Source organism: Cibotium barometz, chromosome 14, assembly GCF_041138505.1.
Source record: "Cibotium barometz isolate CiBa-2024 chromosome 14, ASM4113850v1, whole genome shotgun sequence".
NCBI lineage: Eukaryota > Viridiplantae > Streptophyta > Polypodiopsida > Cyatheales > Cibotiaceae > Cibotium > Cibotium barometz.
In genome coordinates this window covers 46,473,063-46,498,506 of record NC_141059.1, presented here as the reverse complement: position 1 = coordinate 46,498,506, position 25,444 = coordinate 46,473,063, and the positions used below count along the sequence as shown (strand labels likewise).

Below are 25,444 nucleotides of genomic sequence, written 5' to 3'. Positions count from 1 at the left end.
TTCTTCCCCTCGGTGCTGCAAGCGCCCACCCATTGCCAGTTGTGAGGGGACAAGGCGCTCGTGCTCATCCCACCAGTTTGATACAAATCCCTCTACCCCCAATCCAAGTCATTCCTGCTTTCAAGTAGTGGATGGAAATGTGGTCTTGGACAACGTTGGCAACAACGAGATGAAGTCTTAAATTTGTTGCGAGTTATGCCATGTAGCCTTTGCTCATGACTGCATGACTACATGGCATAAACTTGATAGCACTAAGAAGCAATGAGTTATGACCTGCTGGGCTAGAGACTACCACCGAGTGGGTTGGGGCAAGTGGGGCTATCGGGGGTCTATCGGCCGACTTGGTAGAGGGTAGCTCTCGCAGAACAACTGCTTCTTTTCCTTAGAGATTTGGGAGGTCAGCACCAGCTTGCATTTAAATTGGGACGCCATGGCCATGGAGTGATGCGTCCAATCTCGATGTTGAGGCTGACAATTCTCTCGGAAACCGGCCACCTCGATGAGGTTTTGGGCGGTTTGGACCTCCGATTAGGGTTCTGGAGGGTTTTGCACTTTGACAGGCTAGGATGGGCTCGGTACTTTGACGGCTTGGGGTGGTTTTTGTAATGGCTTGTCATCACCAAATGGGAACAACACTATGGGCAATTGGCCCATCTTGTGTGTGTGTGTTGCTCTTCTGAAGGCAGGTGGCTTCCTTTTGCAACTTGGCAAAGTAGAGGTGGCCCAGCTTATAGTTGCATCTTGCTCTGCACAGCAGCAGCATAGCCAGAGGGTTTCCAGGAACATCCTGTAACAAAGAATGGTCTTGGCATTCTTATGGTTGCCCAACTTATGCTTGCCACCACTAACACGATGTGCTTGACCATATACTTGTGCTTGGCCGGGACAAGATCTATCAAGCTATCGAGGGGGCAATTTCAAGCGCTTGGCCACCAAAGACTCTGTGAGCTTTGTCTCGATGACCCGCAGGTTGATGGTGGTGCCTGCACACCGCTGCCTCACCAGGTCATAAGCTTTAGGATGTACAGGGATCGTGTGCCAAGGCATGTTGAGGAAGACAGCCAGGTGGGTGATTCCTAGCCAGTGTTGCACATCAACGTTGTTTGTGGTGGCTATACTATTGAATGGCTCAAACGTCACCATGGCTACAAATTCAGCCAGGTGGGTGATTCCTTGGGTGATTCCTAGCCAGTGTTGCACATCAACGTTGTTTATGGCTATGCTATTGAATGGCTCAAACGTCACCATGGCTATTGAATGGCTCAAACATCACCATGGCTTTGTCTCGATGATGCACAAGTTGATGGTGGTGTGCCTGCACAACATCGCTGCCTCACCAGGTCATAAGCTTTAGGATGTACAGGGATCGTGTACCAAGGCATGTTGAGGAAGTCAGCCAGGTGGGTGATTCCTAGCCAGTGTTGCACATCAACGTTGTTTGTGGCTATGCTATTGAATGTCTCAAATGTCACCATGGCTACAAAGAAAGGTGTTGTGCGAGAAGAGAGAGACGCGGCAGTTTGTAGGCAAGGCGAAGGTTTGCAAAGAGTTGGGCACAGGCGCAGGGTTATAGCTTCAAGAGAAGATGGGCTGCATGCAAAAAGATAGACACCATACGATAGTGCGCGATAATCTAAAATGGTTACTGTGTGTTGTTGTGTGTATGATTGCTTGCATGATGGAGTATCAAATTGTTCAACTTCCCAAGAAAATCTGCAATGATTATTCTTGGAGGTGTGCTCATATTAATGTGATGGATTCCCATGTAGTGGATTAGTGGCGCCACCTTATAAATGAACGGATTAGGTGGCATTGGTCCGTTGTACAGTCGTCTCGCAGAGGTGACAGTCGTTCACCAGCTTGTGGAAGTGCTCGTCGCCTATGAGCGTTCCCGAGGAGGAATGTTCCATCGTAGAATTTTTCCACGATCCAACAGGGTCTAGTCCACCTTAGCTTTAGCTTCCTCGAATGTGGAACCATCTGTTTAACTGGAATAAGAGAACCGGATCTTCTTTTGAACAACCAAAGCCTGGAATGCCAGTCAACCCACTTCTTTCTCCATTTTTGGAGCACTGTAGATACGACGAAGATCTTGAATCTACCTTCGTCTAGTTTTGGAGGAGTTGATCCAGGCAATCCTATAGGGATTCCTCGGAGCTTAACTTCTTAGCTATGGCACATAACTCATGCATGTAGCCCACCAAAATCCATGCAACTAAACCTTAACGTGGATATCCATGCAACCTATCATTTTTCATGTCATCAACCACTCCCACATGCATCTAGACCTTAGGCTAAGTTAACTCCCATTCTCATTCATGGCTCGAGTTTTCTATTAGTTTCCAAGCTTATCGCATCCTTTTATATTCATTTTATACTCCAAAAACTAAACCTTAGGCTTTACACACCTTATCCCTTCAAACTTAGAAAATCAAATGTGCATTAGATATTATTTTTATTATTAGTTTTTTTCATTTATTTATTTCACAATTTTTCTAATGTCATTTTTCTCTTTCTGACCCTAATGTGTGCAAGGGGGTACACATATGGGAAGGCCCAATAAATTTGTGCACACACTAGCTCGATCAAATTAACTTAAATTATTTATCTAAATTTTATTTTTATTAGACTGCAAAGTTTTTATCTCATTTAAAGGCACACCTTCTCTTATTAAATCTGTATTCTCTCACTAGCATGTGCACTACATAAAAATAATACCTGATGTAAATTTATCACATAGGAAGAGGAATCTTACATACATGATGCTAGAAATCAATGCTCTACCCTCACATTGTATTAGCTCTCTTGCTTGTACGGCCCCCATTATGTAAAGTAGCCATGTTTAAGAAATCTTAGTTATCTATGTACTCACACTTGTAAGATGGTGGCCTAGGAGGATAGATGGTTTAGATTTGATTTGGCCCATTTCACAATAGATTGTATGCTACACTTGATAGTTACCCTATAAACTATCCACACATGCTAGGTAGAATTTACCCTTGGAGACCATGTCCTAACATTGCAAGGCCTGAATGGGGCCCAAGATGAGGCCGGATAGCCATGGGAGGTAGAAAAACTTGTAGCAATAAGGATCGAGACTGCATTGTGTGGATGATGGAACCCACTATGATCGCTGACCTACACACGGTTATGTCATGGCTCCATCATGTGGTTTCCTCGTGTATATACAGTTTTGTATAAATACACATCCAACCCCTTTCTTGACATAGTTCATTGTGTGAGTTTACTCCCTAGCTTCTACTGTCATACAATCTCCATCTTAGTAGTTCAAGATAAACCACCATCATTTTGTACTAATGGAAAACTTAACAATACTAGAAGTTTAAGCTCAATGATATCATATCCTCCTATGAGCTTTGGTCATTGATGTTGATGTTCACCCCCCACTAACAAGATGCCAACCTTGTAACACCTATGCTGACCTTGTCTAAGCTTAGAGACAAAGGGATGTGGATGCCAGCATCACTAGCATGGAAGATAGTGTGTGTTGACCATGGTTTAGCATGTCTCCATTGCTACAGAAGTATGGGATTTGTTGCCAAAGCCAGTATGACACCATAAATCTCTTAAGGATTTAGAATCTTGAGAATCACGTTCAACAAGAGAACTTGAATGAAGGTGAAGAGGTGAAGGTATTTCTCACTAGAACCTATAATCTTTGAAACTCATTCATCATTATTAATGGGTATCTCCACCTAAATATGATAGTTTTATTACATCTTTAAATGTTAGTGTCAAACTTACTCCTCTCACACTTGAGGAGTCCAGCTCATTACTTCTTCAGGATGAGGATATGTGAATGCAAAGTTACAATGGTAGAGCCATTAGGATTTCTTTGCTAATGCAAAGAAGATGGGTAAGGATTCTAACTCTTCAATCTAAAAGAAAAAGACTATTGTAACAAGAAAGGGCACATAGCCAAAGAATGCAAAAAAAGTAGGCATCATACGCCAAGAATGACACTCTCAAGACGAAGGGAGAATCTAGTAATAATGTAGTCATGCTATAGAAATAGAGTTATTTGTTTCCACTGAAGAAGTGTATGTTGAGGTAGCTAATGTTACACATGACAATTCTTAGATTCAATAGTGTGGCTTCTAGGCATATGACCACTCGTAAGGATTGGTATTCCTCCTTAAAGCCTGTAGTGCCAGTGTGGCTTCTAGGCATATGACCACTCGTAAGGATTGGTATTCCTCCTTAAAGCCTGTAGTGCCAGTGAGAGCAACAAAAAAGTGCTCAATTAAAGGTTTAGGTACTATTTTATGTCTTAAGAAGGTTATATAAAAAGTCTTTCAAATGTTCTTTGGGTTCCAAATATGAAGAGAAACCTCCTTTCTTTGTCTCTCGGTCATCACATTGGTTGTGCCTTGTGGGTTCACACTTCGACAAGAATAGTGTAATCATTCTTAATGGAGATGAGAAGGTTATTGTAAAGGGCATTCGGAGGAACAAATTGTATGAGATTTTGGCATTTGTAGACCATGCCAAATTTGGTGTAGTATCAAACTTTGGCATGAGAGATATGGGGATCTCAGTATGTAAACTCTTTCAAAGATGCAAAAAGGTAAGCAAGTTAAACATTTACCGCCAGTATATGGCATTTTAAATGTATGTGAAGCTTGCATGATGGTATGATGGGTAAGAGGTACCAAAAACTCTTTCCACAAGAGGCTGCTAGTTTTAGGGCCAACGCTCCTCTTCAGTGAGAGTACATACTCTATGTGGAAAGATGAGTACTATTGCACTTGGAGGTGTACATGGAGGTTCTTCGTAGTTTTTCACATTGATAGATGATTACAGCAGGAAGATTTGGGTGTATTTCCTTAAGGAAAAGTCTTAGGCTTTTGTAAAGGAATGGCTTGCATTGGTTAAAACTAAGATATAGAATATATCAAAACACACTGATGAGGAGAAGTTTGATGATTTCTTACGCTTCTACAAGGAAAGAGGCATAAATTGGTAGCTTACTCCACAACAAAATGGTGTTGCAGAGTGTAAGAATTGTGTTATTGTGTGGAGATGGTAAGAAGTATACTTACTGGCATGAATCTTCTTAAATCCTTTTTTATTGAGGCACTTAACACAACAATCTATATTCTTCATAGGATTTTAATAAAGGTAATCAAAGATATGACTCCATGTTAGGCCTTCTCACATAATAAACCTTCAATTGCACACTTAAAAGTTTTTGAGTGTGAATGTTATGTACATGTTTAAGATGCTCAAAGAACTAAATTTCCAAAAGCTAAAAATGCATTTTCTTGGGTTATAGCATGGACTCAAAGGGATATCCCTCAAGTAAAGAAAGTCGTGATGTGGCATTCCACCAACAACCATATTGGATGGAAGAGGAGATTCCTTCTCCTTCATCATGCAACAAGGAAATCACCAAAGCAACATAACCTCTACATGTACATGTAGCATGAACTTCCTCTTCACATTTCCTCATTGGTGGAGGGCAGCCATCTCCACCATCAAGGAATGCGAAGGCACTCCACGATGGAAACAAGCTCTATGGGCATGGTTATGGATTCCAAAAGTGAAGACTTACATGTTACAGAAGGCACTCTATGATTGAAATAGACTCACATGGTACCAAAGGATTGATTATTATTTAGTCACTTATGATAGTCACTTCTTACGTAGCCCTTCAGATGATGTCTCTTATATGCACGGAAAGTATAGATTCACTTTTGTCTATGTAGATGATCTCATCTTGAGACTGGGGATGACCATTAAAAAATTTCATACTTACTATGATGATGAGTGACTAATCTTAGGCTTATGCATTATTTTGGGGATTGAGGTATGGTAGAAGTCAGATAACATTTTCATCTACCAATAGAAATATGTAGGTGAGATACTCAAGGCATTTGGCATGACGAGTTGGTACCTCGAGATGGAGGTTAATGTGAAGCTATCTATTAAATATACTTCATGCCTTGTGGATGACACTTTATATAGGACACTGGATTGGTAGTCCTGTCTTCTTGTGTAATACTAGCCCAAACATCAATTTTGTTGTTGGTGTTTTGAGCAAGTTCTCCAACAAGCCCCGATAGAATAATTGAAAAGAAGGTAAAACACGTGTTGATGTAGATTTAAGTTAATCAGGAGTATAGTATCACCTATGCTATAGACAAGACCCTCACTAGATTTTGTGACTCAAATTGGAGCGGTGATTCTAACATCCAACCAGTGCTTAGTAATAGGGTATTGTTTTTCTCTTTGTTCGAGATGCATTTCTTGGAACTCAATAAGAAATAACCCAATGTTGCACTCTCATCAAAAGAGATTGAGTACAAAGTTGCATGCTTTGCATCATGTGAGGCATTATGGCTGAGAAGGATTTGACAAGATATGGATGTGTAATGTAGAAGTAGCCTCCTACAATGCTGCAAATGTGCCAACCAAGTGTAACAACTAGAGTACTCAGAATCCTGTGTTTCATGCTCACACAAAAAAACATATTAAGATGTAATATTACTTTATGTGTAAGCTCATTATGTTTAGGGAGGTCGAGAACGATATAGAATTGTGTAGACATCTTCACAAAGGCTCTTAGCAGCAGAGACTAGATGGAATGACTATCAACCCAGCATCAAATTAGTAAGGTAGTTCACATTCAGGTGGATATTGAGGTGTTGGATATTAATAGTCAACCCTCACATTGTATTATCCAGGCAGCACCAAGGCTAGCTCATGTTTGTATGGTCCCCATTATGGGGAGTCACCATGTTTGAGCAACTACCTGCCCACTTCAGGTTGCATATTTGCAATGGTTGAGGACACATTATGTGATTTCCATTGTAGAACACCTGGGTTTGAGTAGTCCCTATAATTGATTCTTTACTTTTCATCCGGTTCCTTATTCCTCGTCCAAATGAAGAGGAACTAGAACTTGGTTCCGTGACAAAGAAGACTCCATGTTATGGACTCCTTGAGAAGGTGAGACGCATGCTTGTACTCTGTGTGCTTACTGAGTGGTTCTGCTATTCCTCCGCTCATGTCTCCATTTAATTCACTTATTTCTTCCTAACAAAGTACTAATGCTCACGAATACACAGCAAGCTAGCACCTCAAGAAGGTAGGTGGTCCAAAAAAATTCTGAAAGCAATTGAGTGACTAATTTTGGGATATTATCCACCTATAATGCCAATAATGAGTCGCCTCTTATGCAAGCTACCAAAGAGGAAATAAATAGGAGAACAATACTTTGGTGTCAAAAGATTACTTCTTCAAGCTTGTACGATCATGTTGTTAAAGTAAAGATAGAAGCAACTACACTTACCCAGAAGTTGGAAGTAAAACAAGAAACACTCAAGCATAAGGAAAAGATACTCGATGAGTAGATGGATAAAGAAGGAAGAAGTTGGAAGAGCAAAAAAGAAGACAAAGCCATAGCTATCCAAGAACCAAAACTGGCCAAAAGATCTAAAAACATAGCTCTACATAAGCTAAAGATGAAAGAACAAGAGTCGACTAAGCATCAACAAGAAGTCAACAAGAAGCCAAAGAACTGAGACAACTTTCATAGGTTAACAAGGAGATTCAAAAGCACATAGAGAAGGAAGCTAGCCATGTGCAAGAGTGTGCTCAAAGAAATGAAGCACACGCAACAAACACTCAAAGAGAAAGAGGAAGAGATAGCTCAACTCAAGGAGAAGTTGGTTGCCACAATACCCAAGAAGCTACAGAAGACGAGAGCATGAGAAGAGATTGGAGCAAGTACTCATCCAAGCTGTAGAAATTGATGAGTATCCTAGCACTTTCAAGGCTCCCCGTCACTCTTATTCTCTTGAATATTTAGCACACTAACACTCCCTTTATTGCAACATTGCATTAATTGAACAAAGCCACTCATTGTCCACGACTTTCAACCTATCACACAACCTTTGGTGACCATGGCTTTCTTCAATAAAGACAACCCTCAAAAAAATCCCAAAGACGTTCCTTATGCAACACACCCTTTGATCCTCAACTTCCAATATTGATTTTAAATCCTCTAGAAGGCCACCATCTCTTGGATGATGATGACGAGGAGGAGACCATGCTTGAGCTAGAATGCCTATAAGGGTTAACTCCTGAACTAGCATTTGTGAAAATCCTCAAAGAAAGCTTAAAGTGGATACAATAAGAAGGCTAGAAGAGAGCCTAAACCATCTACAAACATCTACAAGTTGGCCAAAACACCAACTACCATCTGAGTAAAATCCTACTAGTCATTTTATGTCCGGTGTGGCAAAGAAGGTGTGGGATTTCCTTTCTCGCGTATGGATTCTGTTGATAGATAGGCTTATAAAGGTTAAAAAGTGGATTTTTTGCAAGATTCCGAGTGGGTTAGATAACCCAAAATATTCAGTTTTCTTAATGTGGACAAGTTTGTGGCATATCTAGTTAACTAAGAATGGCTTCATATTTGATGCAAAAGTTGGTATTACAGCTCACATAGGTCATATAAAAGGAGTACTATTGTAGCAAGTCTCTTCCTTGCAACTCATTTGGTGAAAAATGATACGGCTATATATTGGATGAGGGTACTCCAAGCTACACATGTGGTTCGGAATAATTAGTGAGGGAAAGCTAGTACATCACTTGACGGCCAAGTGGCCATTTGTAAAGTAATTTTTGGTAATATATCTTCTATTACGAGAGAGAGAGAGAGAGAGGGAGAGAGAGAGAGAGAGAAGCCAAAATGACCTAAGGCCAACGATGACACACATGTATACAAATTGTTATCGGATATACTTCGGGCATCTTTAATGCCAACGGTTCACAAAGACAACAAAAATACTCATATTCCTAGAACTGAGATGGAAGCATGTCCGCAATCCCTCTTTTATATTGTCTCATCTATTCAAAATCTATGGCTTTCCACCTTTTTTGGGCGGGGGGAGGAGGGGAGGCAATGCAAATTTGGGGATTTCTATGATAATCTTGTTTTAAAGAGTTATGTCACAAAGTATCAAATCCAATCTCATTCAATTGATATTTTGTGTTTTTCTCCTTTGTTTTGCAATTGATATATCATTAAAGTTAGGCACTTTCCAAGGGTTTAAAGGAAAAACTGTTGAGATATCAATTCAGACCGATTCTCATATATTTTTCTTAAACCAATGCTAACCCTGACACAAGACGACTAAGCTAACATTTCCAAGTTGTATGACAATTGTATGATGTACACCTAGAAGCAAAACACACATTAGCTAGAACGGTTGTACAACCACGATCAGCATAACAAGTGTTGTATGGATTGTTACATGGGTGTATAGACAACAATCAAGGCTCCCGCATCAACAATACAGATTAGACTAGGACTGTCACCCCATCAACTATATGGCCACCATCAGCAATATCATGCCAACAAGGACAGTACAGTAGCTTCTAAGGTTGTATGGCCAACAGGTGAACGAGCTATATGGCTACCAATCGACCTTTATGCACCAACCCCTATGGCATGCATGCAAACTAGCACAGAATGTTGCATGGCATTGTGCAGGACTGTACAACCACCAATATTGCTATACAAAAATCAACACCACTTGGTCTCTAAACTGTGCAACAATGTCTACCTGGTCATATGTGACAAATAGCAATACCCGCATGTGACATTCGCATAAGATTTGTTACTTTTGAGATAATCCCAAGCAAAGATTTTGCCAACGGCTTGAAGCCCATAGCTAAGTACTCAAGATTGACGATGGGAGGCACCATTCGGGTAACAAGAAAAGTAAGGTTATAGAGGACCTAGCTAAGAACCTGGGGCTTCAATCAAGAGGCGCTACTAATGGGATAACAACATTACTAACCATTCGCGTGGACTTCAAGCTGATTACTACATTTGTTTTTACATGGTTTCTATGGAAAACCAGGACTGCACCTAGTGCTCTCAAAGCTCCATAAAAGAAATTCTCTTGTGGAATAAAGGACCCCAAAAGGATCCCTGTTTTCAGCCACCTTACATGGAGCATTATGCAAACTCGACGTCCACATACACTGAATCTGCATCTCGATCCATTCTCTATTGCATCATGGTTTGATGTCTTAAATACGTGAAATATTAAGGAATCTTGGGTGCACTTGTTTTAGTATGAAGGCAAGATGGGAACATTGACAAACTGATGATAATGTGGCAAGGCCAAAAGGGGAGAATAATGGTCCTGCTGGTGAAATGTCTAACCATGCCTCCAGTAGAAACTTGGAGGATCCTTATGTGGCTGTAGGAAGCAAGAATTTGCATTTCATGTGTGAGTTTGTGTTCATAACTTGGCGACCAATCTATGTGCCATCCAAGCAATATCTAATTACCGAATTGGTGGTTGGTTGATGGCCAAAAGCAAGCTTCTAGATTAACCCTAAACTTGCCATCACAGTCATATCCAAGCAAATGCTGGTAAGAGCATGCATACTTCTATAAATCCCAGAAAATGCTATTTATTGTCATAAGTACTCCTAGATTACACTAAAGCCACCATCACACTCCTAGATTAACACAAATTCCAAGCAAATGCTGTTGTTATCATGCATACTAGCCTCCAAAACATCTGTCCTTCAGACAGGAGCCTTCACCGTTTCTCGGATCATCCCAAGTTAGAGCAGGAATTAAGATTCCATCACGTGTATGCATCGATATCACAAGTTCCCATGTTTTAGGGCCCTCACATGCATGCTCTAGAAAGCAAACACCAATATTTAGTGATTCAAAAGCACTTCTTCAACAGTCCATCCGTTCTTCATCTTCATGCATAGAAGCCTCATGACAGCATACATCAACAACTCTCATCACATATCAAGAAGAGTGTTCAAACATGATCCCTCAAATCAGCCCACAAAATTGATCCCATTCTCCCTAATGCTGTCAAGCAATGCCTTCAATTTCCCATGGTATCGCTGCTCCTTTGTATAGTAGAAGTGAATGGCTGGTATTTCCTTTGTCTTCAACCTGCTGGCCAATACTTGACCAATTTTGGCTGCAGCAGCACAATCAGAATGTGTTTCCATGCTTTGTCTCAGCTCTTTTTCCTGCGAGCAAGCTGCTGCTGCCACTGTGCTTGTTGGGGTATGGTACACTTGTGCAGTGATGTACTTGTTTGAGAAGAAAACCTTGAGGACATAGAGCTTCAGGTAGTCTGAGGTTCTGTTCTGAACAGTCGTCCAGCGAACCTGGATAGGAACATGTTTAATCAAAAGATTACTTACATTGATTACTTCCAGAAATGGAATTATAAAGGATAAATCTGTTATCACAAAAAGGATTAAACTCCCCACAAATGAAGCAGTCAGACAACATTAAAAAAAGGGAATGCTAGCAGAACCAGCAAAAAGTTCGAGGGGGGAAAAGAGAGCTGGACTTGAGCTTAAAAACCATTAAAAAAAGAGGCCATAACACAAGCGGCTCAACACACCCCAATGAGAAAGAAAGAAAGATGTACTAACGTCTGCAATGGCCCATGATACAAAAAGTAGCACGATGTCAATGAAGATCCATGTATGTATGTATGTATGTATGTATTTTCTCTCTGCCAAGCATGGCCCATGATACAAAGAGTAGCACAATAACGACGAAGAGCCATGTATGCGTGTATGTAGGTCAGGCATGAGGATGAGATATAACTCTTTTTGAGTGCAGACTATAAGGAAGCTTGGCATAAAATCCTCGAGCATCAACCACCCACACCCATCATTGACCCTTATGTCTGGCACACCCATGCACAAAAACTCTATCGTGTACCCAAGGGCCAACTGGCCACTCTCGCCCCACCACCAGATCCCAGCCCTGCTACATCAACCCTCTTCACTGTCTCCAATGTCACTTCACCCACACACAAACACTGAAATGGGCACACCCACGGTAACCAAGGGCTGATGGCATGGCACGTGGCACATGCATGTGACTCCCTTGCACCTCTATTGGCACACATGTTCAATAGAGCCCTTTGCCATGGCTTCCCACTCTCCTGGTCCACTGATACTATGGCACCCTGGCTTTGACCAAGGTAACTACAGGACTATTATGATTGGCCATACAGTGGCCAAGCTTTATGGGTCTGTGCTAGAGGCCGAGCTTAGCTCTGTGTCAGGCTACGAGGCAGGCAAGATTCCAGAGGACTTACTCTACATTGGACCATATCTTCACCTCGAGGGCTATTATCGAGGAGGCCAGATCATGGAAACGCCAGGTTTACTGCTGCTTTGTGGAATTTCGGGAGGTAGTTCACATTGTTCCTAGGGCACACCTCCTCGGACGCCTGCAGGACTTTGGTGCATTCTGAGAGATGATATGGGGTATCACAGCACTATAGGAGTCAGTCATAGGCTGGGTCAAAGCTCCAGAAGGTATGTCATAAGAGATCTCTAGTACGATTGGTGCAAAACAGGGATGCCCCCTCTCCCCAATTCTATTTGCGCTTTACATTGATGAGATCTCTGACTTCATTGATAGACCGGGCAGTGCAGGTTTCTCTCTAGCAGGTACCCTGATCCCTCTCTTACTATACACAGATGATATAGTACTCATCTCAGATTCAGCTGAGGGCCTACAGAGGCATCTAGATGCTTCACATAGTTTTTGGGCAGTGGGACCTCATTCAACCTTGGGAAAACCAAGGTGATCATCTTTAATACCTATTATTCAGTGGCATGATGCATCCCGACATCAGTTCACCTACATGGGAGATCCAGTAGATATTGTCTCCTCTTATGAATACCTGGGACCTACTTTCTCTGGCCCCATTTTCACCATGTGCCCGGCAGCCCAGGCCAGATCGACGAGAGGTTATGCAGTCCTAGCCCTCCTCGAGAACAAAGCTTCCAGACACACTTCCATGAGCCCAGGACTAACAGATGCCTTGATGAGATATGCCATGGACATTATTGTATCACATTGGTCTCATAGGCCCATTGGGTCTTTAGTAGACTCTTAATATATCTATCTATCTTTCTTACTTCTTTCTAGCACACACGTACAAAAACTCATCATGTAACTAACCAACCACCCCTTGCCCCGCTGCCAGACCTCCGCCCATGTCCTTGACTCTCATCACATCTAATGTCATTACAGCCATACAAGCTCCAAAACGGACGGGTTACTAGCGGAGCACATTGCACATGCATGTGACACCCTGGCCCCTCTCTTGGCACACACGTTAAATATAGCTTCATGTCATGGTTTCTCACCCTTCTGTTCCACCAACACCATCACTCCCATCCTAGGGACCGGAGTGAATGCTTCATTGTTCCCACACTAGACTGGTTGAACGGAGTTGGGATCATGTGGAGAGAAAAAGGGGAACGTTGCGGTTGGGAAAAAGGTTTGCCAGGCTAAGGATCCTTGAAGATCATTTGAAGAACCAACAGTGTCCTAGTTAGGGGTTGGCATACCCTTCAGGAGAACTCTTGTGATAACTTCATCAATTTGATATGTTTTCATGACGATGTGTGTACTTGGAAATATGGCTATTGAGGCCTTGAATGCTTTTACTTGCAAGAACTCCTTGCTAATGTGTCAGCCCGTTCTAGCCCTAGTGTCGCCTACTTTCATTTTCAGTTTTCATCGTGTTGTGAATGGTGGTATGGTTTAATCATGGTTCTTTGATTACATTAATCAAAGATTGGTTCCAAGATTTTCCTGCTCTGGGTTTCATTGGTATTAGAGCTGAGGCTTCCTTCATGCTGTGTTGGAAGATGGTCCTCTCTCGTTAATCATTACTGTTAGTGTTGTTAAGAACGATGCCTAGCCCTTCCACCCATGGAGACCACCCTTCCACCCATGGAGACCAAGCTCTTCGTCTACTTGAAGGCAAGATGTTTGCTCAAGATCAAGACCCTGTCGCTGAAAACAAGGCACTGAAACTTCTCGCTCTTGAAGAGGAGAACAAGCTATTGACAATTGCCACAATTGCCCAAGAAGATCCCAACGAGCAACATGTGATGGAAGTTAAGAAGAAAGCCTTGTTTGCAGAACATGCGGAAGAGCTAGCAACAAAGCCAAAGGAATTGTTTGGCTCTTTCCTCCTAATCGATTGCAAATAAGGTGGTGATCTTTGATGGAGATGAAAACCTCAAGTTTCAAAAATCCCCACTGTCTTGCTCCTAAACCAAGAGGAAGGTCGGTCCAAGTCTCATACTCTGGCTATGAAGAATTTTCAGCCATCTCTCGTCGCCCCAACCACAAAGAAGAAGTGCCATCACACCATCTAGCCTCAGGTCCTCGGGAACCATTGTTCATGATAGCACCAAGCATGAGTAAACTTTATCTCATTTTATGGAGAAGGGGAAGCTACAATATGCAATGCACCCTTTACTTTCAAGTTACTCTCTTCTGTTGTGCAATCATCTCAAAAGGAGAAATCCTGCTTCTTACCATGAAGATGCTCATGAAGGCCATGCTAAAATTCTGCATGTGAAGAGAAGAAAGGAGATGTACGTGTGCCAACGAATTAATATTGGGAGAGAAAGCAGAAAGCCATCATGCTCGAGAATTATCATGGTGAGTTGGATTCAAACGAATCTTTGTCTTCATTATCATGGTGAGTTTGACTCAAACAAAGCTTTGTCATTCATTTCACAATTCGGGATAGCTTGCTTTAAGTGAAGAAAACTTCTCAAAGAAGTCTAAACTCTGCCATGTTGGGATGCATCTCAAGAGCCTGGCTAGCAATTGGTGGTATGGCTGAGAAGTACTCAGGAAATGCAATCACATCATGGGCCGAATTTAAAATTAAGTTTCACGAGTAGAGTATGCCCCCAAATTTTGGCAAAAGCATCTGCAAGGACTGGAATTGGCTCTCAGAGAAAGAGGGAGAATCCAATATCTTGTATCTCCAAGTTTTGGAAGGTGTGCCTCACGGTTATTCCATTCATGCACATTGTGAAGAGGAGGAGAAGAAGCTGAAGTTTGAGTCGAGTCCCTTACACATCATCCAACAAGGTTAGAGGTCTACCCAAATCAAACTTTGCAACAACTCACAAACTCAGCTTTGGCAACTAAGAACTTGCATGTAAAATGATCAAATTTTAGGATGGATGCATTCATGCACAAAGGCCAGGTGAAGGCCAACAAAAAAACAGGTTAACAGAGCAACAAAAAGAGATCTATTTGAAAGAGAAGAGATGCTTCTTGTGTGGGGAAAAGGATCGTATGGCTGCCAGGTGTCCAACAAAGGGTAAACAACATGAGGGAAAGACAAAGCAATACGAAGGACAGGCAAAACAGTATGATGACAAGGCCTGTGTTAATGTAGTTCCCAATGTGCAAGGGAACACAGCTCATGCAGGCAAGGATCAGATGATATGTAAGGCATAGGAACAGTTCAAGGATCATCCAACGCTCTGTTTACTTAATGACTGTTCTACACACAACATCTTCAGAGAGATGGCAGCTGCTTTGGGATTAAAGCATACCGAAATGGGACCAGAAATACATGCAAGCTCAGATTCCAGTGAGAAGGATGTAAAGGTCACCACGCTTTGCTTACATATTTGGATACTTGGATCATGAGGATTTCTTGATTGCACCATTGGATGGAAGTGATGTATTGCTAGCGATACCATGGCACTACCTACAAAACCAAGAGGATTACTTTTATGCATAGAGGTTGAGAGCATGTCATAGATGCTGGTATCCTAGGTGACACTATTCCAGCTGTATCTCATATTCAGATAAATAAAGCATTGAAAAAGTTTCTTTCTTTGTACTTGGTTTTTGTAAGAGCTCATGTAGAACACAGTGATGTGCATGTGGATTCACTTAGACATGAAAGGCTGAAATTTTTGAATGCTTACAAGGTTTGTTTTCCGAGGCTCTTCCGGGTCAGTTACCACCACATAGATCTTGTGCTTGGTAGTTCCCCTACTAATCGGCCAACATAACCGGTTAGTGCTTGCCAACAAGAGGAGATTACAGCGCTAGCGCTGGTGAATAAGTTGTTGGGAAAGGGATCATACGGCCAAGCTCTTCACCATATTTCTGTCAGAATATGCAACGGAAATGATAACCAAACTTGGGTAGACAAGAGCAAGTAGACCGCAGAAAATAAACAGCACAAGAAACACAGAGAGATAGGTGTGTAAACTCTTCTCTATACACAAGATCCCGAGAAAACTGAATGAGGAAGTGGTGGGGGCAAGGGGCCTATTTATATGCCCCTGGGGGACCAGTCGGCCAGCACTGTACAAGTCCACGACTGCATAAATGCAGTCGGCCAGCAGAAAAATGCCCACGACTGTGTGAATGCAGTCGGCCAGCAGTCCAGAGGCCTACGCATCACCTGTGTGCAGTCGGCCAACCACAGGACTGCTGTTGGGACAGTCGGCCAGCCCTGGAGTGCTCCTGCCACCCTCTGGCAACCCTCCCCACCACTAGAAAAAATGGAAAAAAATAGGAAAAAAATACGGGGAGTGTGGAAAAATGATAAAACACCTTATACAGGGCGGACACACCCACAACAGAGGCCCTAGTGTATAAATATAGACAGGAGATGACTTCTAACACCCCCTCTCAGCTCCTGGCTGTGAAACCAACCCAAGGGAGCTGGAGTGCCGCCTGAGCGTAGCCTGAGGTAAAGACTTCGTGAAGAGGTCTGCTGCATTGTCCTCCGTCGAACAATAAAGTAGCAAGATGTCACCGGCCAAGATCTTCTCACGTACAAAGTGATACTGTATCTCTATATGCTTGGTCCGGGCATTGAAAACCGGGTTCCGAGCAATAGCTATACAACTCTGGTTATCGCACTAGATGACTGTGGGCTCCCTCTGTGGAAACCCAATCTCGCCTAAGCAGCCTCCGCAGCCATACAACCTCACAAGCAGCACCACAAGCAGCCCGATACTCTGCCTCTGTCGAAGAAAGGGCAATAGTTGGCTGCCTCTTACAGCTCCAAGAAACTGCTCCTGAGCCGAGGGTAAAACTGTATCCTGAAGTAGATCTCCTCGTGTTTGGATCTCCTCCCCAATCTGAGTCACTCCAACCTTGGAGCTTGACTCCATTCCCTCCTGTGTAAAAGAATCCCAGATCCTTCGTACTCTACAGATACCGCAAGATCCGCAATCTTGCGCCCCAATGAGACTTCAATGGCGTCTGCATAAAAGAGCTCAACAGCCCCACGGAGAAGCTCAAGTCCAATCTGGTGTTCAGCAACCAGATCAATGAACCAACCAACTTCCGGTACTGCGAGGCATCAACTGGCTCACTAGGATCTGTAACGGTTAACTTTGTGTTCGGGTCCATCGGCGAGGTAATAGGCTTGCAGTTCTCCATCCCAAAGCCCTCAAGCAACTCATGAACTTACCGCTGCAGAGAGACGAAAAACCCCCTCTGGGTCTGCCAGATCTCCAATCCCAAAAAGAAGTGGAGTAAGCCTAAGTCGGTCATCTCAAACTCCTTTGACAAGGCAGCCTTCATCACTCCAATGTGCTCCACACAAATACCAGCTTATGGGACTTGGAGTCAAGCTTCCCCCTCTGCTTCTTCGGAATATGTACATACGCATCACTCCAAAGAAACGGAAGTGCGAGACATCGGGTTTCCTGTCAAAATATGCCTCAAATGGAGTCATATGGGGTACTGAAGTCGTCGGAGATCGGTTAATGGTATGGACAGCCGTTGCCACAGCCTCACCCCAAAGTGGACGAGGAAGATCACGATGCTCCAGCATGGTTCTCGCCATCTCCACCACAGTCCTGGAGGAAAATAAATGACCGGACCCTGGCGTTGACACGATCCCACATGTGTGCCTGTGCCTCTCGGTCCTTCCTCGTCGATAGTAACTCCCCTTCCTCAGCTTCCGGCCGTGGAACCCCGATGATGATAAAATCAGCAAGGTCATATGACTCCAGCACCGACTCCATCATGACCTTCCAGATGCCGTAATTGGACCCGTCCAGCTGCCGATCTACTGGGAACGTGGGGAGAGTCGGAATCTTCACGTGCTTCTCAGTCATCTCTAGTAAATCTGCCATCGCGGAGAGTAACCTGAAAGGGCCTCTGTACAGCCCAAAACAGTCCACCAATCAGCAGCCTAACGCTCCCCCTCTTGCTCAGAAAAACTCCCAAGATCTATCTCGAGCCTAGGGCTCTGATACCATGTCAGAATATGCAGCGGAAATGATAACCAAACTTGGGTAGACAAGAGCAAGCAGACTGCAGAAAATAAACAGCACAAGAAACACAGAGAGATAGGTGTGTAAACTCTTCTCTATACACAAGATCCCGAGAAAACTGAATGAGGAAGTGGTGGGGGCAAGGGGCCTATTTATATGACCCTGGGAGAGCAGTCGGCCAGCACTGTACAAGTCCACGCCTGCATAAATGCAGTCGGCCAGCAGAAAAATGCCCACGACTGTGTGAATGCAGTCGGCCAACAGTCCAGAGGCCTACGCATCACCTGTGTGCAGTCGGCCAGCCACAGGACTGCTGTTGGGACAGTCGGCCAGCCCTGGAGTGCTCCTGCCACCCTCTCGCAACCCTCCCCACCACTAGAAAAAATGGGAAAAAATAGGGAAAAAATACGGGGAGTGTGGAAAAATGATAAAACACCTTATACAGAGCGGGCACACCCACAACAGAGGCCCTGGTGTATAAATATAGACAGGAGATGACTTCTAAAAATTTCTCACCCATACTTTTGGTGCAAAAGAAGGATGGGTCTTAAGGATGTGTGTGGATAAGCGTGCATTAAATAAGATCACCATCAAAAACCGCTTTCCTATAACTCAAATAGATGACATTCTAGACAAGTTGAACGGGTCGGGATGCATTAGTTTGATTTGACTTGAAGAATGGCTACCATCAGGTAAGAATGGTACATAACAAGAGAGGTTTTCGAACCCAAAATCAAGAGCAGGAGCTCCCCTTGCGTGCTTGTCGCCCCCACGCCCCCCCCCACCCCTCTCTCTCCACCTTAGTGTAGATTCACACTGCCCGCTCCTACCCCCTTCGCCTTTGTGCCGCCTCCCATTCGCCCCTTCTGCCCGTCTTTCCATGCCGCCCTCGTTCGCCCCTTCGATCACCATCACCATCAAAAATCGGTTTCCTCTAGCTCATATAGATGACATTCTAGACAAGTTGAACGGATAGCTTGCATTGACTTGAAGTGTGGCCACCATCAGGTAAGAATGGTACATAACAACAATGAGGTTTTCGAATCCAGAATCGACAACAAGAACTCCCCCCCTACCACCACCCCACCCCCCCCCACCCCTCCTTAGCATAGATCCGCACTACCCGCCCCTACCCCCTTGGCCTTCGCGCCGCTTCCCCTCGCCCCCCACCCCGCCCTCCCCTCGCCCTTATTCACACCTTCAGTGCTTGAGAAGGCACACATCCTCAAAGAGGAGCTTCACAAAGCCGTAGTCAGTGGACCTATTGACATACTCTTCCTTCAGGAGCACCATCTCTCCGAGAGTCGCACCCACAGATGCCGGAAGATTCTCCAGGGTAGAAGCCACACCTACTAGTCCCATGCTTTTAGCCCCTCCGGGATCCAAGGCGGGGTATGCATCTCCATCTGCGAACAACTCTTACCAACAGTGATTGATTCACGCACCATAGTCACAGGGAGAGCGCAGTGGGTGATTATTAGGTTCGGGAAGAACACAATGGGTTTCCTTAGCCTCTACACTGCGAACACCGCAACAGGTAGAGCACTTTTTGGTGCAAGGTCCACCAGCCTCTCCCAAAGGCTGATTTTTGGTGCTACATGGGTGGTAATTGGTGATTTTAACGCATTAGAGGTGGCAGAGGACAAAATCGGGGGAAGCATAGACATCATTTCAGGCACAGTGTACTCGGCTTGGGAGGTGTACTCGGCTTGGGAGGAGCTGATGTTGGCTCTACAAGGACAAGATCCATAGCACTTACTAGGGTTTGGGCGTAGCCCAAGGAGTCTAAGCTTCTCAAGATCGGACAAGAGAGATATTGACCCCAACCTCTCCAGACTGGACCGTTTTTACATTGATCCTTCCAAGCACTTCTCTCTTAGATCATGTCCCCGTCCTTCTTTCCCTGAAGGACCTATGGAGGCAAGACAAGCACTCAAGCACCCCTATCCCCAAGTGCCTCATTCAAGACTCTGAGATTTGTAGCAGGGATGAGGAGATTTGGGAGAGCCTTGATTTTCATGTTGGTTCAACCACAGGGACCCTAGATGCAGGACTCGAGGAGATCACCGATTTGTTGCACGAGGCAGCGCAGATCAGACTCCGAGGAGAGCAAGAGAGGAGCATCCATCGAAGCTGGGTCGAGGACGTCCCCTTATGAACGAGCATGTGTGCACATGTTTGTCTTTTGACATATAACAGGTGTGTGTTGATCTTGATAGGAAGAGAATCATGTTGGAAAACTCTTACCTGAGGGCAACTCTAGAGGTGCAAGGGGTGGGAGTACCTGCCAGAGAGGTCAAACCCAAGGTCACTTTATGTAAAGCATGAAAACCATGAGGGCAAGATGCTCCCCAAAGCCAAGCACAAGAGAAGAGGATGACATTCCGCATGAAGAACCATGTCTCAAGAGTCAAACAGAGAAGAGAGGCCCACAACAAGAAAAAGCAGAGAAAAGCAAAGAAAAGCAAGACCTATCAACCGAGGACAACTGTTTAATAAGTTGGGGGATGTCCCCAGAGCATCAAAATATAGGTTGTTGACACGCAAAAACGCGACACCCCAAAAAAAAAGAGAGTTTAGGGAGAGGAGTGACATGGCATTGATGACGTGGCAACGCTGACATGGCATTGCCATGTGGCAAGATAGCAACGCAAGGCAACCGTACAAGCTTGGACTAGCTTTTGGAAAGCAAAAGATTAAAAGCTTTTTAAATACTAAAAAGAGAAGAGCTTTTATTATTAAAAAGATGCTTTTTGAGCTATAAGTGAGTTTTAAAGCGCTTTTCTCAAGTGCTTTTGGGCAAGAACTATAAATTCAGCTATTCTCTCATTGTTGAAACATGTAAAAAGACAAGAGAGCTCTCTAGCTCTAAGAACTTGTACTCAAGACTTCTCCAAGGGGTTTTATATAATATGGGGGGGTCGGCCCAAGGCTATTCGGACCCCCTAGTGTGGTGTCTTCTCTGTCTATTCTATCTCTTTTGTTAATTTTTAGCTTTTCTCAAGGTTTTATGCGTAAATTTGCTGTTTTCTTGAAGATAAGGTACGTGCCACAGCCCTTACGAAGGCCTATAAGATCACTTGACCACTGGTAGGTCTTCTCATTGCCGGAGGATCTTCCGCGTCACTTTTTGGTCCTCAAGGGAACCAGAGGGGTGTGCATCTTTGTTAGCAGCCACTCTTCACACAAGTAGATTTCGGCACCATCATCCCAAGCTGCGCACAATGGATTGTTCTTTCCTGTGGGGAGGACTATGTGGGTCTCTCAACATCTACATTCCCCATGGGACAACGAGGCTGATTTTCATGTTTGACAGGGCCTTCCTCAAGCTGATCATTGGTGCATTGGTTGTTGGGGGGGGGGAGGGGAGAGATTTTAACATAATTGAGGCAACAAAGTACGGCAATGGGGGCTGCTCTACCATCATTGTAGGAGGGACTGAGAGCACGACTTGGGAGGAGCTTCTTTTTGTGCTGCACAACGACAGGATGCCTCGCACTTACCCATTTTTCACAACATGCATCACTAAATACTCTAAAACATAGTGAAATAGTAAGTTTTGAACGTTGCATACTACTCGCATAGCTGGGGGCTGGTTGTCGGCAGAAGCCTGCAATGCCCATTGCCATGGCCCAAGACAACCTTAGAACTTAGACTATAGATTTATAAGTCATAATCCACATTCCATTAAAACTGAAAACTACAACAAATCATGAATCAAAAGAGCTCTCAAAGAGCCAGAAATAAATATCTAGATCATAACGTACAAATGTCATAAATGGGCCATGGACTAATCACCAAACTTTAAAAAAAATACAATCTCAAGAGTCAAGGGTCAAGTGTCAAGCCTCAACATCAATTTGATTCCTGAAGATCCTCCATCTCCTCAATCTCACCTCCCTCCTCCCCAGATGTATCTAACTCAGTGTCAAAAGAAGACGATGCCTCAACATTGGCAGGATCAATCTTTGCATCTACCACTACCATACTCATAGATGCACCATCTACAGATATATGTGCTCATGTGACACGATCTGGTGCCATCATCTCCTCGTAGAGCATGGCATAGATGTCTCGCTCGTCAGAAGGAATCTTTGGAATGTCCTACACCTTCTCGATGTCGATCGTGCCAACATTCACTTGTCGTCATGGCTCTACGGGATTGCCTCTCTACTGAATTAGATGGAGGTTACAATGGCAATAAACCAACCGTTCTAACTAAGTAGTGGACAACTTGTTCCTCTTCTTCATATGGAAGAAAGCCCATATGCTCCAGTTCCTCTCACATGGGCCTAAGCTGAGAGAACCCGAAGTGCAGAGCATTTTGGTCAATAAGAGAACATGACAGTTAAGTACGGTGTACATATCAAATGTAAAAACTTGAATCTCGAGGAGGGACACTCACCAGAAGAGGGATACTAATCCTATATTTTTCCGGTCCAGGTTCTCATTCTTCAAGGCACCTATGGGGATCACTTTTCCATCTCTCATTCAATGCACCGAGGCTATTCCTTGGCACCCTTTCTTTCCCTCTTCATCGCAAAGGCCATGTGCAGCTCACACACATCATCAGAGTGTGGGTGGACGGGTTGTACGTGTTTAAGATGCAGAGAGGCCATTGATGGTGCCTCCACGCCCCTACAGAGGTGATCCACTCCATTTAAGCTCACGAGAACGCTAGAAGGAGCGTCTCGTGAGAAGCTCGGAGTGGATGCAGCGGCACTGGGCTGCATTTCTACCCACTCCATTTGGCTTGCAAGGACGCTAGGAGCGCCTCACGAGAAGCTCGGACTGGATGCAGCGGAACCAGGCTGCCTTTCTACCCACTTGGAGTCCGAGCCCTTTCCTCATTAGAGAGGGCCACTTTGACACTACAGGCCTCCACAGCTCAAGAATAGGGTTAAAGCATGGCTCAAGCTTGAGTCTTGAAGCTCCATGGTTGGGCTAGCTATGGTTAAGGATGCCCTTGAGAATGAGATTATCTTCTTTTATCATGAAATGGAGAACTCTTTCTTTACAATGATTGGCTTATGAGAAATTCCCAGCTCACTGATTGGACCATCATAATTCTAGTTAATAGAATTTCTTCAAAGTTTCAATCCTTTGCACACTACCCCACCCTTCTTATAATTATTTAACAAGCTCATGAAGTGCATGCGATCTATTAATGTACATCCATAGAAGTAGGCCAATTAAGTGCAACCTTGACCTTTGAGGGATCCTTTCTAATATAATTTGTTGAAATTATGTCACCTATTTTAACAATTTTAATAAAGGGAATTGCTTTGCAATACTTTGAGAATAATCTATAAATGTTTCCAGTGATACTCTTCATTGTCACTAAAAACCAGAATACAAACAAAAAAGACTGCACAAAACTTTCTGAGGGCACAAATGTGTGTGCATGCCTGCCTGCCTTATTTACTTGCAGTCAAATTTAAAAAAAATATCAAATAGACAAGTATCCCAGAAAATTGTTGACAGCTGAGAGATTTCCAACATATCTATCACTGAGAAGCTTATCCTTTCACATAATGCATTAGCCATGCTAGACTTCACAAACTCTTTCTCTTTTGATAAAACAAAGGTGAGATTGTGCCGCACCTGTGGCATGATTCCAAAATTGAGTAGCACCTACCTGTTCAAAACATTAGCATATTAGCAGCTGATCACTATTTTATGTACAGCATCAAAGTTATTATAAAGGTTTTAAAAACCAGATATTGCAAAAAAAAAAAAAAATACAGCATTCAACTTGCTGTGTGCGTCCTATTAGCATGATGTATCATATACAACTCTCGTCTCACTTGTTTCCCTCTAAACTGGTCTCAACTGGGCCTCTTAAGACAGTGGAAATTGTTTAAGTCGTCAACATCTTATACTTCCAACATCCCACAACCCTTGATTGGAGCTGATCATATATATCTATCATTCCCTTTCTGTTCCTGTCCCTGGGGCCTCAACAACATGTCCCCAATTATATTTATATCTGTTTAGGTATCTCCTCCAATCGTCCCTTCCAAAGTGTCTATATACTTCACTGCACACCACAGGTCACACCCCTATTGAACTGAGATTCCAAAATTAATTCCTTTTCTGAGTTGTTTATTTTGAATTACCTTCTTTGCAAAACATAACTAGACTTGTTCTTTTAGAATAGATATGATGCAAGCAATCTCTATATCTAAGGCTTCTGCCTTGGTTTAGGACATTAACTATGCAGATAGTAGACCTTCGTCTAGATGCAGACCACACAAATACGATAAACTGCATTTTAACAAGGCCAGCAGCAAGTTCTCCAGAAAAAGAACTTGAACCAGATCCAGTTGCAACCACAGTTCAAGAACCCAATCGAGACCCTCCTCTTGTTGGAGTAGCATAGATTTCAGTTTATCCAGATCCAAAACTAGATGGAGCATCGAGGACAATTGACCTTCCAAGATAAGTAGGAGGGGATGTCATGCATATTGGGCCATTTCTATCTGGTCCAACCATTGTTCCCGATCAGGCTTTTTGGTCATGGGTAAATTTTGGAGTGTTCATGGTTGACTTAGAGCCTGAGGCTCCAAAAGCCTGCCCCCGTCTAGGTCTGGTTCTTGTGTTGGCCCTTTGCACCCACATCCCATGCCTTGGGTGCATGGGCCTGATAATCTGATTGGTTTTAGGATTTCCTCCGTTATATTTCATTTCAACACTCTGCGCAAGCGAGAGCTCCAGCTCAAAGTTCGCAAGCTGCTGAAACATTCACACATCCCATTGGATCTGTGTGTCGATCCCATAGAGGAATTGCCTCTTCTTCTCCACATCGGATTTGCACACTTGTAAGTCCACGTGAGTGACCTTGTTGGCAAATTGGAGACAGGTTGCGAATTCTATCCCAAACCCTGAAACTCAACCTGAGTCTATCTAGATATCCAGATAGTGCCGCTTGAGATCCGTGACAAATTGGTCTCACTCAAAGTGTGCAACACCGAACTTGGTGTGCTGTGAACCAATCTTCCCACGGAACTATGGCATCTCCTATAAAGTCACATGTAGCAAAATACAGATCAAAATTGATGAATCCAAGAATGCACAACACTAGGGTTGAGTTTACCATCATACTTACTAAAGGTCATCATCTCCAAAAGATGATTCCCTAAACTCGAAAATGCCAGTGTTGTCTTGCAATCGAGAGCCTCAAGGAACTGATCCTTTAATTTGTCGTTGGCGTGACATCATGTGTGTACATTGGCTGAATGTGGAGGCATCTACTGTCGCACGAGTGCTGACAATTGGCGGTTGGCGCTGCTAGGACAAGCAGATGGCGCTACTGGAGCGG

General features: G+C 43.6%; 1 protein-coding gene across 2 annotated transcripts in view; it reads right to left on the bottom strand.

The window, feature by feature from the left end:
- Positions 1 to 10,521: 10,521 nt before the first annotated feature.
- The window catches only part of LOC147632092 (uncharacterized), a 38,755-nt gene continuing 23,832 nt past the window's right edge, over positions 10,522 to 25,444 (bottom strand). The window contains exons 2-3 of one of the 2 annotated variants that reach the window (XM_086808671.1): positions 23,728 to 23,761; positions 10,522 to 11,187 (exon numbers count right to left, since the gene is read on the bottom strand). In XM_086808671.1, the coding sequence (XP_086664797.1) occupies positions 10,846 to 11,187; positions 23,728 to 23,736 (351 nt within the window). In that variant the 5' untranslated portion in view covers positions 23,737 to 23,761 and the 3' untranslated portion in view covers positions 10,522 to 10,845. The remainder of the gene's footprint in view (positions 11,188 to 23,727; positions 23,762 to 25,444) is intronic. The other variant, XM_086808670.1, reaches the window with a different exon arrangement.